Consider the following 15,305-nt stretch of genomic DNA (forward strand, 5'->3'; position numbering starts at 1 on the left):
GTGGTATTGATTGAGCACTTCCTGAATGTGGAGTACTGTACTAAGTGCTTGGGAGAGTAGAATAGAAGAGTTGGTAGACACGTTTTTGTTTTTGTCTGTCTGTCTCCCCCGATTAGACTGTAAACCCATCAATTGGCAGGGATTGTCTCTATCTGTTGCTGATTTGTACATTCCAAGCGCTTAGTACAGTGCTCAGCACATAGTAAGCACTCAATAACTACTATTGAATGAATGAATGAATGAATGAACGTTTCCAGACCACAATTAATGTAATTCTATTATACTCTCTCAAGCATTTAGTTACAGTGCTCTACTCCAGTTTGACACCTAACAAATGCTAGGTGTTCATTGGTTGATGTATTGAAGATATGTTAGCATTTAGATTTATGTTCCTGGTCAGATATTTCTCAGTCTCAGAGCAGGCTGGGTAGATTTTCCAGAAATAAGGACACTAGGGAGAGGAGAGGGATGCTTCCACACAGCAAGATTCTTGAAGGAGATCCCACTCTATATATTTAAAATCTGCTTTGGGACCACTTGTTTCCCTGCAGGCTGGGGGGTTGGGGACTCTTGGCCCTTTCCTGTTTAATATTTCACCATTTTTCTCTACTTGTTCCCCCTCCATTCTGAGCCTCTCGACCAGGATTCAGTAACAGTAACAGCAAATGTTACAGTAAATAAAGGCCTATATTCTTGTTAAATTTGATGCAGTCCTAGTTCAAAAAAAAATTGAGCCATTGCTTCACCCACTCTTCAGTAGTTGCATATTTTGTGAAGTACTATTATGTGATGGTCAGTTCCTTGACTGGCCCAACTGTATCCTCCAGCCTACCCCCAATTCTCCCATACACCCAGTCTTAAGTGTCAAACCATGCTGTGCCTCAGTATGTGCCAATTTTTCAATTTGCCAGGCACTGCCAGTACCAGACACTCTATTAAGTGCTGGGGTAAATACAAGCAAATCAGGCTGGACACAATCCATGTCCTACATGGAGCTCAAAGTCCTAATCTCCATTTTGCAGATGAGGTAACTGAGGCACAGAGAACTTATTCAGTGACTTGCCCAAAGTCACTCAGCAGACAAGTGGAGGAGTCTAGATTGGAACCCAGATGCTTCTGAGTCCTTGGGCCATGCCCTACTCAGTAGGCAACACTGCTTCTTACTATGTGACAAGTATAACTTCAGGTGATTGTGAATGAATGTACAGTAAAACTAAAAACCTGGCCTGGTGGAACTTGCAATATAATGCAAAACCAAATTATAGTTTTGTGACTATAAGCATATCCCACTATAGCCCATAATATCTTCCTCAAAGATGTGGATATTTTGTGAACAGTTATTTCATGGAATAAGTTTTCGTATGGACGTACATTTTTACATGGGGATTCAGGCCCTCTCAAAAAATAATACGAAATGTTTTATGCATGCAATCTGTAACACTTAATATCACTAAACCATTGCTTATTTTCTAGTAAAGTTATTCACAGCATACCACCAGATTAAAGATTTGTAGTGTGATTATTAGTCTTTGCAGGACACTGCAGTCAATCAATCGATTGTATGTATTGAGCACTTACTGTGTGCAAAGCACCATACCACATGCTTAGGAGTGTACAATACAACAGAATTAGCAGACACTTACCCGCCCATAACGAGGTTACCATCTGGAGGGAAATAGACAATGATATGAATATATAACTACTTGATAATATATAAGTATATGTACATAAGTGTTGTGGGGGTTTTGGGGAAGTGAATATCCAGTGTCCAAAATTCACAAATCGAAGTGCATCAATGACACAAGGGAGAGCAAGTTGAGGAAAAGAGGGCTTAATCAGGAAAGGCTTCTTGGAGAAAATGTGACCTTCAGAATGCTTAGTAGATGAGAGTGGTGGTCTGGCATATATGGAGGAGGACAGAGTTCCAGAGCAGAGGGAGGTTGTAGGAATGAGGTCAACGGTGAGAAGTAGAAGCTTGCGCTGCTGACTATGGTAATGGTTTGTCCACTTTAGGTTGAAAAATATGCTTCTCCTACTCTTTATCAAATTCCTTGTAGTAGGCTAAGTCCTCCTGGACGACTCTACACATTTTTTAATTCCTCTCGCTGGATCTTCATTAGTTTTGAATAGTTCATTGACTATCTTAAAATTGATGCTGCCCTCTTAATCCAAAGTCCTTTGCTGATGGTGAAAGGATCATAACTTAGTTATATGTTTCTGCACCTAGACTGAGAACTCCATGTGAGACAGAGATTGGGTCCGACCTGCTTATCTTGTGTCTTCCCCAGTGCTCCATACAGGGCTTGGCACATACTAAGCCCTTAACAAATGCCACAGTGATGGATTAGATTGTCAGAGTTTAATGTAATCCTCGTTGAATGATTATTCTTCAGAGCACAGTGAGTTTAGCTTGTTGACATCAGCCTTACCCACTTCTAAATTAAACTGCCTCCCTAATTGCTGGGAAGCAGTGCGGCTCAGTGGAAAGAGCATGGACTTGGGAGTCAGAGTTCATTGGTTCTAGTCCCGGCTCCGCCGCTTTTCAACTGTGTGACTTTGGGCAAGTCACTTAACTTCTCTGTGCCTCAGTTACCTAATCTTTAAAATGTGATTAAGACTGTGAGCCTCATGTGGGACAAACTGATCACCTTGTATCTGCCCCAGTGCTTAGAACAGTGCTTTGCACATAGTAAGTGCTTAAAAAACACCATCATTATTATTATTATGAATTCAACAACTCCTTTTGCTATAGCTACTCAGAGGTTTCTTCAATACCTTTAAGTTTGGTGCACACTGTGAGCAGAGCTTTTTCTTTGTGGATTCAGTTTTTCTTGCTGTTCCATAGCCCAAGAATCCCTGAATATTATTCACTGCATTCTAGACACAAGAACCATTTCAGATGGTTTGGGCCAAGTTCATTATCCACTGCAGCAATAGTAACATCTGATGGTCCCACTTATCCATTGGTGGATAGGCTGAAGCCAGTTGATAGCATTTTGGGGAAGAAACCCCACTTTAACTTCTGGTGCCCTTTTTTATGACATTTGTTAAGCAGTTATTATACATTCATTTATTCAACTATATTTATTGAGTCTTTACTTTGTGCAAAGCACTGTACTAAGCCCTTGGAAGAGTACAATACAACACCAAAAAGACCTATTCTGTGCCCACAGAGAGCTCACAGTCTAGAGGGGAAGATAGACTTTAATATGCATAAATAAATAAATTACAGATAAATACATATGTCCTGTGGGGATGGGAGGTAAGATGAATGAAGGAAGCAAGTCAGGGCAATGCTGAAGAGAATAGAAGAGCGGAGGTCTTAGGGAAGGCTTCTTGGAGCAAATGTAACTTCAATAAGGCTTTGAAACAGGGGAGAGCAATTATCTGATAGGAGGGAAGGTGTTTCAGGCTAGAGGTAGGATGTGGGTGAGAGATTGACAAAATGGAGGTACAATGAGATATATATTAACTGCTATTGCTATGCACCAGGCACTGTTCTAAGCACTAGGGTAGATACAAAGTAATCAGGTTTGACAAAACCCATATTCCAAATGGGGCTCACAGAATCCCCATTTTACAGTTGGGGTAACTGAAGGCCAGAGAAGTTAAGTGATTTTCCCAGGGTCACACAGCAGACAGGTGGCAGAACTGGGATCAGAACCCATGTTCTTCTGACTGCCAGGCACGTGCTCCATCCACTAAGCCGTGGTGCTCTAGATTGTGACTGCTTATTGTTGTACTCTTCCAAGCACTTAGTGCCCTAAGTGATCAAGAAATATGAATGAATGAATGAATGCTTCTCTGTCCTCCATCAACAGTGTTGTAAAAGACAAGTTATTCCTCATTAGGGATTTCTTCACAGCTGGAACAATCTCACCGCAAAGCCAGCCTTGAAATAGGGCTCCAGTCAGCTAAGTTATTTAAACTGTAAGCCTCTCCGAGGGGCAGACACCAAGTTGAATTCCCACTAGTGTAGTCTTTCCCAGTGCTTAGTACAGCACTCTGCACACAGTAAGCACTTAATAAATGCTAGTACTGTAGAATTAGCTCTCCAGAGGTACGTCTTAGAAGGCTTGACCTTTCCTCCTTGAAAACCCTAGAATTCTCAAACTGATAGATGAGTAGAGGTGTGAGCTTAAATTTGCCTGCCTCATTATCACGAAGCACCTGGGTGAGCTTGTCCTTTGCTGGTTTATGTCTTGGAGCAGGCTTTTTCTCAGTAAGAAAATTGCCAGCTGGCATTTTATTCCAGAACAATCCTATACTGTCCACATTTTTAAACACTTTGTGAGCACAATAGACATCTTCTTCAGTTAATTCAGCCAATTTTGAAGGATAAGTTAAAGCACCTTCTGTGTCTACGTTAGCAGCCTTTTCAGATTGTGCAAACTTTCCCTTCTCCTTAACCTAGCAAACCAACCATGACTTGCCGAGAAAGGTAACTCATCCTTAGCTCTTTCTCCCATTCTTTTTCATGTCATAAAGACTCTTAAATTTAGCTGAAATAATGACCTCACTTGCTAGAAAACATTTCTGTACTTGATTACCCAGTCATATTTTGATTTATCATTTACGATTGTAAACTGTCTGCACTTTTCACGTATCCCTCAATTTTATCTCTGTCCATTATAATTGTGTTTATTTAACTGTTTATTGAGAAGCAGCCAAGTAGGTAGAGCACAGGACTGAGAGTCAGAAGGCCTGGCTTCACATCCCAGCTCCTCCACTTCTCTGCTGTGTGACCTTGGGCAACTCACTTAACTTCTCTGTCCTTCAATTTCCTCATCTGTAAAATGGGCATTAAATACCTATTCTCCCTCACCCTAGGCTGTGAATCTCATGTGGGACAGGGAATGTGTCCAATGTGATTATTTACCCCAGCACTTGGCGCAGAGAAAGCACTTAAAAAATACCACCATGGTGATGAAGCATGAAGCAAAATGGCTTAATGGAAAGAGCCCGGGGTTGGGATTCAGAGATCGTGGGTTCTAATCCTGGCTCTGCATTTGTAGTTGGGTGACTTTGGGCGAGTCACTTAACTTCTCTGTGCCTCATTTACCTCATCTGTAAAATGGGGATTAAGACTGAGCCCCATGTGTGTCAACCCAATTACCTGGCTTTGTGAAAAGAGCACGGGCTTGGGAGTCAGAGGTCATGGGTTGTAGTGCTGGCTCCGCCACTTGTCAGCTGTGTGACTTTGGGCAAGTCACTTAACTTCTCTGTGCTTCAGTTACCTCATCTGTAAAAATGGGGATTGAGACCGTGAGCCCCACGCAGGACACCCTGATTACCTTGTATCTATCCCAGTGCTTAGAACAGTGCTCAACACACAGTAAGCACTTAACAAATATCATTATTATTATTATAATCAGTGCTTGGCACATAGTAAGCGCTTAACAAATACCATCATTATTGTTATTATCATTATGATGGATGATGATTATGACCGTGCAATGTAAATCCAGCCAATGAACCTGATATTTTTGCTTCCTTCCTCCATTTTCAGTGTGTTCAGGATGCTCATTTTCATTTCAGAGGCATGAGTGTTCCTACTGTCCTCTTATCACTATCATTTCCCCCTTCCAAGACATTTCTACATTGTTTCAATTTTTCTATAACCAATTTTAAAATGATTCATTTCAAAATATGACATGACCCTAAAATGAGGTAATTACCAAACAAATAAGGGACTCTTCCTGTGCTGTTTAGCAAAGCACAGTGCTTAAGATATACTTTCCCGCTGATACTGCCTTCCGTATCTTCCCCTGCATTCTCTCCCTACCCTGGCCTCTCTATCAATTAATGCTATTTTTTGAATCCTTACTGTGTGCAGAGCACTGTAGTAAATACTCCCCTCCCATAATAGCTTTTTCTTTCTCTCATCTTCCTGCTCAACTTCTTAGCTTGTGGTCCTTACATGCTGAACTCTGTTGTGATTCTAATTCATTCAATCATATTTATTAAGCCCTTACTTTGTGCAGAGCACTGTACTAAGTACCTGGGATTCTAATTATGACAGGAGGATACCTCTTCTACTTTGCCTTTGGGAAGGGGGGGTTTCCTTCACTTCTGCAGGGCAGAGGCTGCCTAATCCACGCAATAATTGAACATAACCAATCGGCTTGTGTGCTTTCTACCCCAGCGCTCAGTCCAGTGTTTGGCACAAAGTGAGCACTTAACAAATACCACGATTAATACCTCTATTTTCAGTATTACTATTAACATTGTTAACATCTATCTGGCAGTACTTACAGCTCCTGGGCTACGTCAGCTACTGGAGCAAAACATATCTGTCTTGATTGACTATTTTCATATTTAGTCCATTTTCCAAGCTTTGTGTAATCATCCTTTTCGTATTTATCATCAGTGATATTTATTGAGCACTTACTATGTACAGAACACTGTATTATGCACTTGGGAGAGTACAATGAAACAGAGTTGATTAGACATGTCCCCTGCCCACAACGAGCTTACAGTCTAGAGTCTTATTCTCCTCCAAGAAGCCTTCCCAGACTAAGCCACACTTTTCCTGATCTCCCACTCCCTTCTGTGTCACCCTGACTTGCTCCCTTTGCTCGTCCCCTGCCCACAGCCCCATAGCACTTATGTATAGTTCCTAATTTTATTTATTTGTATTCATGTCTGTCTCCCCCCTCTAGACCATGAGCTCCTTGTGGGCAGGGATTGTCACCATTTATTGCTGTATTGTACTTTCCTAAGTGCTTAGTACAGTGCTCTGCATACAGTAAGTGATTAATAAATAGGATTGAATGAATAAGTGAGTGAATTGCCCAGCATGGAACCTTCTTGTAATTTTTTAAGTGTCATATCTTTAAGAAGAGTCAACACATAGTTTGCAAAATCACCTTTAAACTGTAAATGAAACAAATTAGAAAATAGTGGATTCTTTTTGTATAAATAATAATTTTGGTATTTCTTAAGCGCTTATTGTGTGCCAGGTGCTGTATTTAGTGCTGGGGTGGATACAAGCAAATCAGTTTGGATACAGCCCCTTCCCACATGGGGCTCACAGTCTCACTACCCGTTTTCCGGGTGAGGGAACTCAGGCCCAGAGAAGTGAAGCGACTTGCTCAAGGTCACACAGATAAGTGGGGGAACCGGGATTAGAACCCCTGACCTTCTGACTCCCAGTCCCGTGCTCTTTCCACTACGCCATGCTTCTCCTCTTTATAGCATTATCTGTGGTGTGGGGGGTAGGCTGTTAGCTTGCGGAGGGCAGGGATCGTAACTACTGATTCTTTTATCCTCTCCCAAGTACTTTGTGCGGAGCACGGAATTCAGCACTTGGGAAAGTACACAGTAAGTGCTCCATCAATATTACTCATTTATTGAGGCCGTATGTTTTGAAAGACTTTGAGTATTTTGATCTTACCAAACTAGTTTTTTTGGGCACCTGAAAGTTAATAGTCGTGGTAGTATTTTTACTAAATTAGTGGAGCACTAAACCTGGTAAATAATACCAAGTGGGAATTAGACATGGTCCTTGTCCCTTGGGGGGCTCACAATTAAAGAGTATCAGAGTATAAAGAGAAGGGACTGGAGAGGGATACATCAGGAATGATGAAACATTGAAATATAAGGGAAATACCCAAAATAGACACAACAGCATTAGGTTGCTGTGGCTAGAGGAAAATAATTTCAGGCTCTCTTAAAACCATAACCCAGCAACCACTGTAGCAGCCACCGGTCTTTCTGGGGTTCATGGAGGTCTCATTCTCTGGGTGTTTTTCTCTTTCCTGCTGGTGTGATGAAAGGAAGGACAAAGTACTTGGTGGTGCAGAGGAGAGGCAGAGCCAGATCCTGGCGAGGCAGCATGGCTGGCTGTCCATCCGGTTGCTTTGCTGTCTCCCCGGTTTAGACTGTGAGCCTGTTATTGTGCAGGGATTGTCTCTATCTGTTGCCAAATTGTACATTCCAAGAGCTTAGTACAGTGCTCTGAACATAGCGCTCAGTACATTCGATTGAAGGAATGAATGAGTCCAGAGAGTGCATGGCAGTAGCATGTACCCCCAGCTCAGCATGCGTGGAGCATGTCAGGAACAGGATCCTTGAGGGTGGTCCTTCAGTGCTTAGTACAGCGCCTGGCACACAATAAGCATTTAACAAATACCATTAAAAAAATTAGCCCAGGCGCTTTGCTTGGACAAACTGTTTCATACTAAATTCACTTTCAGGGCTAAAATCACATAGCTTTGTGTTACAAAGGTTAAATATATTTAGAAGCAGGGCGGGCAAGGAATAGAAGCAGCAGGGAAAGGAGTGGAGCGTGGGCAATCTAGCCAGCTAGTATTATTCAGTGGAAAAGTTCATTGGAAAAGCCTTTGCAATGCAAAATCTAAACTCAGCCGGTCCGCCTCTCTTAGCTTATCTTCCCTAAGCGGAACGAATGGCAAATAGAGACAAATGTAACATATTTAAACCTACCGTGTCATCAGCCCAGGTTCACAAGACCATGCACTGAAAAATATAATTAGGAAGGTTGTGAAAGAAATCAGGTCAACCCAAATTGAATAGAAGTTGAAAATAAGATCCAAAACACTAGTACTGCGCTGCTTCGTGAAATTGATAATCTCAACCATTGGATGAAATCTCTCCTTGGCCCTCATATAGGAAGGATTAATAAGAGTTTTCAAGGTTTTTTTTTCTGAGCTGATGGGTTAAAAATAATCTATCGAAAAGGTCTAAGCTATTATCTTAATATAATGTTTAGAATAATTATTTCTGCTCTTTAATACTGTATAGAATGTGGAGGCAGGTTATTACCATTAGTTTGAAGCTTTTCATGATTGAAAAAAATCCTTTTTATTGATGTTCAAATGAAATCATTTTATCACCCTGGTAAGATTGCATTTTTCAATTTGCTCTTTCGATATCTGACAAACATTTCTAATTTTTCAAACATAAATCTGTTAAGGAGATTGTAAAGTATTTTCAAAACAACTTGTTCAGAGCTTCTCCTTGAAAGACCTGTAGTGAGCCCACTACAAGCTGCCTTGCTAGTGACTGACTGTGATCCCATGAACAATAACAAAAAGAGACTTTGCGAAGCCACTGATGGGCTCTACCTGAGTCAGGTCATTGCTGGCCTGTGGGGGTGGAGCATGGAGGGAGGTGTGGCTTTCTCTCCTTGTTCTACCCAGTAATGGGCCTGGATCAATCAGTCACTGCCACATAGAGCCACCTCTGTGATGCCTAAAGCAGATAAAAGGCGGTGGTTTTGAAGTGGGAGGGGGCATGGAGACAGAGGCACACCTGAGGCATGAGGAGCAGAATCAGGCAGAGACGTCAGAAGGAAGCACGCCGGGAGCAGCAGAAGCAGGAGGAGAGCATCATTCAGAAGAACAGCAGAAGGGAGCAGAAAGAAGCATTGGCAGAATGGGTTCCTTTGACCACAGACTGGTTTTGGAGTGGAGTGGTGGGAGTGGAGGGAGTGAGTGTGTGTATGCACTGTGGTAACACCAAGTTAAAAACTTTACACAGTAACCTCGGTGATCAGAGGTGTGGTTGGATCACGTGTCAGTGAGGCTTCCCCGGTCCCGGAAGGTCCTGGTTGGTACAGATCAGGGGCTCACGACAAGAACAATAAAGAATCCTTCTGTTTTTATTAAATTTCAGTTGCTTCTAAGAGGTAAAAAAAAAGAAAACACCGGGAAGCTTCTTAATGTGGTTCTGCAGACTCATTTACGCAATTTTGCATAAGCAAGATTATGGGAAATTGAAATGTATTAATTTTCCTATTCACAGACATGGATGAGCTCTCACCTGTTCTTGTCGTAATGTTCGATTCAGGTTCTACATGGTCAGCTATTATGAGCGGAATCACAGAATTGCAGTTGGAGCTCGCCATGGTTCAGTGGCCCTGTACGACATCCGGACTGGAAAATGTCAGGTAAATAAATCATTGTGACTTCCTCTCCATAAAGTGTGGAAGTTATTGAAGGAAAGAGAGACTAGCACTGCACCACTTGACAGGCCGAGCTGCTGGAACATTATGGATAATGCTGAAGAGATCAATAGTTTAATGAAGGAATCAAAGTATATAGAGCTCCACTGTCTTCATTCACTGAAAGTAAGGGGTTGCCACGGATGGGTTAATAATAGGAGGCCAGAATAAGGCGTTACTTCTCACAAACTAATCTACAATAAATCTCTTATCTTTTCTAGTTTTGTCTTGCATTCTACAAGAGGCTGTTGGCCTCCTCATATTTTTATGGAATCCTGGGATATGTTTCCAAGAAAATCAATGTTTTGGTACTAACAGATGTTAGGAGAAATAGGGGATTTCTGCCTGGTTCAGAGTATATGTCCTTCAGTGAGCCTGTGAAGATAAGATCCATATAGCATTTAAGTGTCTAAACGAAAATGAAAACTTAAGGCATTTGTACCACTGTCAAACTCTGGGATGTGTGCAGGGTAATCCTATCCGATGTAGATACTGTGTCACATGGGATCTCAGAATCGAAGAGATAGGAAGAGCAAATATCCCAGTTTACAGATGTGGAAATTGTGGCACAAAGAAATGAAGTGACTTGGCCAGAGTCACTAAGCAGCACAGTGGCAGAGGAGGACTAGATCCTTGGTTTTCAGACACTCTGTCCCTTGTTCTTTCAACTAGACCATGCTGTCTCTGGGAAATGCTTAATTTGTGATGATGGTGTAATGGTTACATAATGTGTAAGATTTACAACTTAGGAAACTTTAAAATTGCAATTATTGGTAATGTTTTTATGACATTTTAATCACAGTTTACAAAATAACAATGGTGGAGATTTTTTAGTTGCCTGGTATAAATTTAACCTAAAGGTAAGTAAAGCCTGAACTTATGCAAGCCATTTGTTGACTTTTGGGGGGAATATCTTGAATTTTTGTGCCATGGTATTTTGTTGGTATTAAGAAATTAGTTTATGTCTTCCTAGAATTCAGTTAATAATTAGATTCCCTTCACTCTGAGCTTCTTGATACTTAGTGACCTTTTATCATATATAGTATCTTAGAAACACTACAGAAATGTTTAGTTTTCATTCTGTTTCTGTCTAACATCACAAATATCCAGTGCATTCAAAACCAACTTTTCCCACTGTTTTATTTTCTTGACTTCTATTATGTAATTTACTTATTTTAACTTCTTAGCACTTCAGTGCTACTAATGTTTATTTAATTGTTCATGGGATAATATTATACATATAAACATTAGTCCAATAAGATTTGTCAACCTAGCTTTCCCATCTTATTTGACAACACCATCACCCTCTACACTGTGAGCTTGTCGTCTCGACTATGAGCTCATTGTGGGCAGCGAATTGTGTCTGCTAACGCTGCTATATCATACTCTCCCTAACACTTAGTACAGTGTCGAGCACATAGTAAGCACCCAATAAATGCGAGTAACTGATTGATCCTATTTCTGAAGAATGCAAACCTACTATTGTTCTTGTTCCTCACACTCTTTCAGTTGTCACATTCAATCAGTTACTATACCCTTCAGTTTGTCCTCCACATTTCCCTGTTTCTGCTTTCACCTCTCAATTTAACAGCCGCCTCCCTTGTCCCAGTTAGATACCGTATCTTCCTCCCTCAGGTCTTCCTGTCTCTATCTAGCATCTTTCCTCTCCCTTCAGCTGCTTGTTGCACTATTATTATTATTATTATTATTATTATTATTATTATCATCTATGGGGTCATTTTAAACATGCCTCACCACTCCTCAGAGACTTTGAATGTGTACCCATTTGTCTCCATATACAGCAGAAAGTCTTAACCCTTATAATAATAATAATAATTATGGTATTTGTTAAGCACTTACTATGTACCAAGCACTGTTCTAAGCACTGAGGTAGATACAAGGTAATCAGGTTGTCCCACGTGGGGCTTACAGTCTTAATCCCCATTTTACAGATGAGGTAACTGAAGCATAGAGAAGTTAAGTGACTGGCCCAAAGACACACAGTTGACAAGCAGGGGAGTCAGGATTAGAACCCACGACCTCTGACTCCCAAGCCTGTGCTCTTTCCGCTAAGCCATGCTGCGTCTTCACCTGTATCTTCGCCTGTGTCTCTTCTCATCACTTAATACAGTGCTAAGCACACAGTAAACACTTTATAAATGCTATTATTACTTTTGTACTATTCTCCAGCTTCATTTCTTCCAACCCCACTGTGTCTTATTCTGTAGTCTTCCACCTCCAACCCTAGATTCATTCATTCAGTTGTATTTATTGAGTGCTTACTGCATGCAAAGCACTGTACTAAGCACTTGGGAGAGTACAACATAAAAAATGGACACATTCCTGCCCACAGCGAGCTCACAGTCTAATGCATTGCCTTCCTCCTATCTGGATTTTCTTGTCCCTTCAAGTCTGCCAGACCCTAACTCCCGTCATCTTCAAAGTCCTTTTAAAGACTTGGCAGACATGTTCCCTGATCCCAAGGACTTGATATTGGAACTGTTGGATCTCATAAAAATCATTTAATGTCTAGGTACACAATCTATGTTATAATCTAGAGGCCCCCTGTTTTATTGTCATCCTAGGTCTCATCTTGAAAACAACACGATGGTTAATGTGCTGCAAGCCGGTTCATATTTTAGCCCAACAGGGAAAGCTCCTTATGCTTAACAAAATGCATTTGATAGGCAACATAGCTAATTCAGTTAAAGTATATTATCTGTTGGTATCCTGCCTGTCACTCATCATTATCAAAGGAAAATAAGACCAAATCCACTTATTTCTGCTGTGGTTGCAGTCAGTCAGTCAAACTTATTGAGTGCTTACTCTATGCAGGGCACTGTACTATGTGCTTGGGAGAGTACAGCACAACAATATATCAGTCATATTCCCTGCCCACTTTGAGCTCACAGTCTAGAGAGGGAGACCGGAATTAATATACATAAATTATGGATATGTGCCTGAGTGCTGTGGGGCTTTGGGTGGGGTATGGGAGGTGAATCAAGGGAGCAGTCAGGTCATTGCAGAAGGGAATGAGGGTTTAGTCAGAGGCCTCTTGGAAGAGATATGTCTTCCATAAGGTTTTGAAGATGGGAAAAGTTATTGTCTCTTGGGTATGAAAAGGAGGGCTTTCCAGGCCAGAGACAGGACATGGTTGAGAGATTGATGGTGAGATAGATGAGATTGAGGTTCAGTGAATAAGTTGGCATTAGAGTTGCCAAGTTTGTGGGCTGTGTTGCAGTAAGAGTGTAGCCAGGTAAAGCCCATAGTAAGGAGTGTCCGTTTGATGTGGAGGTTGATGGACAACCACTGGAGGTTCTTGAAGAGTGGGGAACCATGAACGTTTTTGTAGATCAGTGATCTGGGCAGCAGAGTGATCTGGACTGAAGAGAGGAGAGACAGGAGGCAGGGAGGTTAGCAAGGAGCCTGATACAGTAATCACGCTGGAGTAGGGTAAGTATTTAGTTTAACGGTTATAGCAGTTTGGATGGAGAAGAAAGGACGGATTGTAGCTATGATGTAAAGGTGGAATCGATAGGATTTAGTGAAAAATTGAATATGTGGGTTGAATGAGAGAGGGGAATCAAGGATAACACCAAGGTTATGGACTTGTGAGACAGGAAGGATGGTGCTGTCTACCGTGATGGGAAAATCTTGGGGAGGACAGGGTTTGAGTAGAAAGATAAGGAGTTCTGTTAGGACATGTTAAGTTTGAGGTTTCGGGAAGACATTCAAATAGAGATATCTTGAAGGCAGCAGGAAATGTGAGATTGCAGAGAGGGAGTGATGAAGATGTAAATTTGAAGATGTAGATTTGGGAATCATCTGCGTCAAGGTGGTAGTTGAAGCCATGTGAGCAAATGAGTTCTCCAAAGGAGTGGGTGTAGTTGGAGAATAGAAGGGGATCCAGAACTGAACCGTGAGGGACACTCATTTAGGGGATGGGAGGCAGAAGAGGAGCCTGCGAAAGAGACTGAGAATGAGTGGCCAGAGCGATAGAAGAATCAGGTGAGGACGACTGTATCATCAGTGAAGATGAGGTTGGATAATGTTTCCAGGAGAAGGGAGTGATCGACAGTGTCAACAGAAGCTGAGAGGTCGAGGTTGGATTTGATAAGAAGGAGATCATTTGTGACCTCTGAGAGGGTAGTTTCTGTGCAGTGAAGGGGACGGACGCCAGGTTGTAGGGGAACTTGAGAAAACTTGCTCAAGGAGTTTGGAGAGGAATGGTAGGTGGGAGATGGGGCAATAACTGGACAGAGTCATGGGGTCAAGGGAGGGTTTTTTTTTTTAGGGTAGGAAGACATGAGCTTGTTTGAAAGCAGTGCAGAAGAATCCAATGGAGAGTGAACAACTGAAGATGATAGGGAGGGATAAAGGGATAGGGCAAGTGTTTTGATAAGCTGCCAAAGGATGGAGTGGGATGCGCGGATGGAAGGGTGGATTTTGAGAGAAAGTAGGAGATCTCCTTGAGATACTGCTGGGAAGGATGGGAGAATTGAAAAGGAACAGGAGTGGGGACGGACTGGAGAGGAGCATTGGAAATTTTAGGGAGATCACCCCTGATAGTTTGAATTTTTTCAATAAAGTAGGTAACCACATCATTAGGGGCAAGGGATCGGGGAGGCAGGAGGACAGGGGATTTTGAAGAGGTAGTCAAATGTCTGGAATAACTGGCGAGGGTAATGGACATGGGTATCAATAAGGATGAAGAAAAATTTTGCTGGGCAGAGGAGAGGGCAGTGTTGAAGCAAGGATGAACTTGAGGTGGGCAAGCTTGGCCTGATATCTAGATTTCCATCAGCAGTGTTCTGTGGCTTGTGCACAGGAGTGAAGGAAGCAGACTGTGCAGATGATCCAGAGCTGTGGGTTAGTGGTACGAGATCTACAGAGGGATAGGAAAGCTAGTGTGTGGAGTTAGTAGAGGGGGTGGTGCCGAGGCAGTCAATTTGGTCATCAAGAAAGGGTAGTTTGGGTATGGAGGTCAAATGGGGCAGGGAAGGGGCCAGGAGAGTTTGGAAAAGTTAGTTACAAACATTTGTCACTAGCTACTACCATTTTTTAAATCAAGTTTTCTGTAATCACCTTAGGCTAATGATAGATTTCTATTTCTAAAGATTTAACTCTCACTTGCAACTTGCAGCTCCATGCTTACTGAAACATGGAGTACTAAAAATTTAACGAAGATTTATTAGTGAAAACTCTTTAGGGGAACAAGTAGGTGATTTGTAGTGGTAACCCGTTCAATAGGTCTGAAAAAACATGGCTTCCAAAATGTGCTGAACAGTTTTTCCTCTATATGAATCTTGAACATTCATCACAGTCTTCTAAAAATAGA

At 41.7% G+C, this 15,305-nt stretch overlaps 1 protein-coding gene across 2 annotated transcripts in view; it reads left to right on the forward strand.

Moving 5' to 3' along the window:
* WDR7 (WD repeat domain 7) overlaps positions 1-15,305 on the forward strand; it is a 447,173-nt gene that overhangs the window by 344,850 nt on the left and 87,018 nt on the right. For both annotated transcript variants that reach the window (XM_029059993.1, XM_029059994.1), the window contains one exon: positions 9,814-9,913. In XM_029059993.1, the coding sequence (XP_028915826.1) occupies positions 9,814-9,913 (100 nt within the window). The remainder of the gene's footprint in view (positions 1-9,813; positions 9,914-15,305) is intronic.

Source organism: Ornithorhynchus anatinus, chromosome 3 (genome assembly GCF_004115215.2).
Source record: "Ornithorhynchus anatinus isolate Pmale09 chromosome 3, mOrnAna1.pri.v4, whole genome shotgun sequence".
NCBI lineage: Eukaryota > Metazoa > Chordata > Mammalia > Monotremata > Ornithorhynchidae > Ornithorhynchus > Ornithorhynchus anatinus.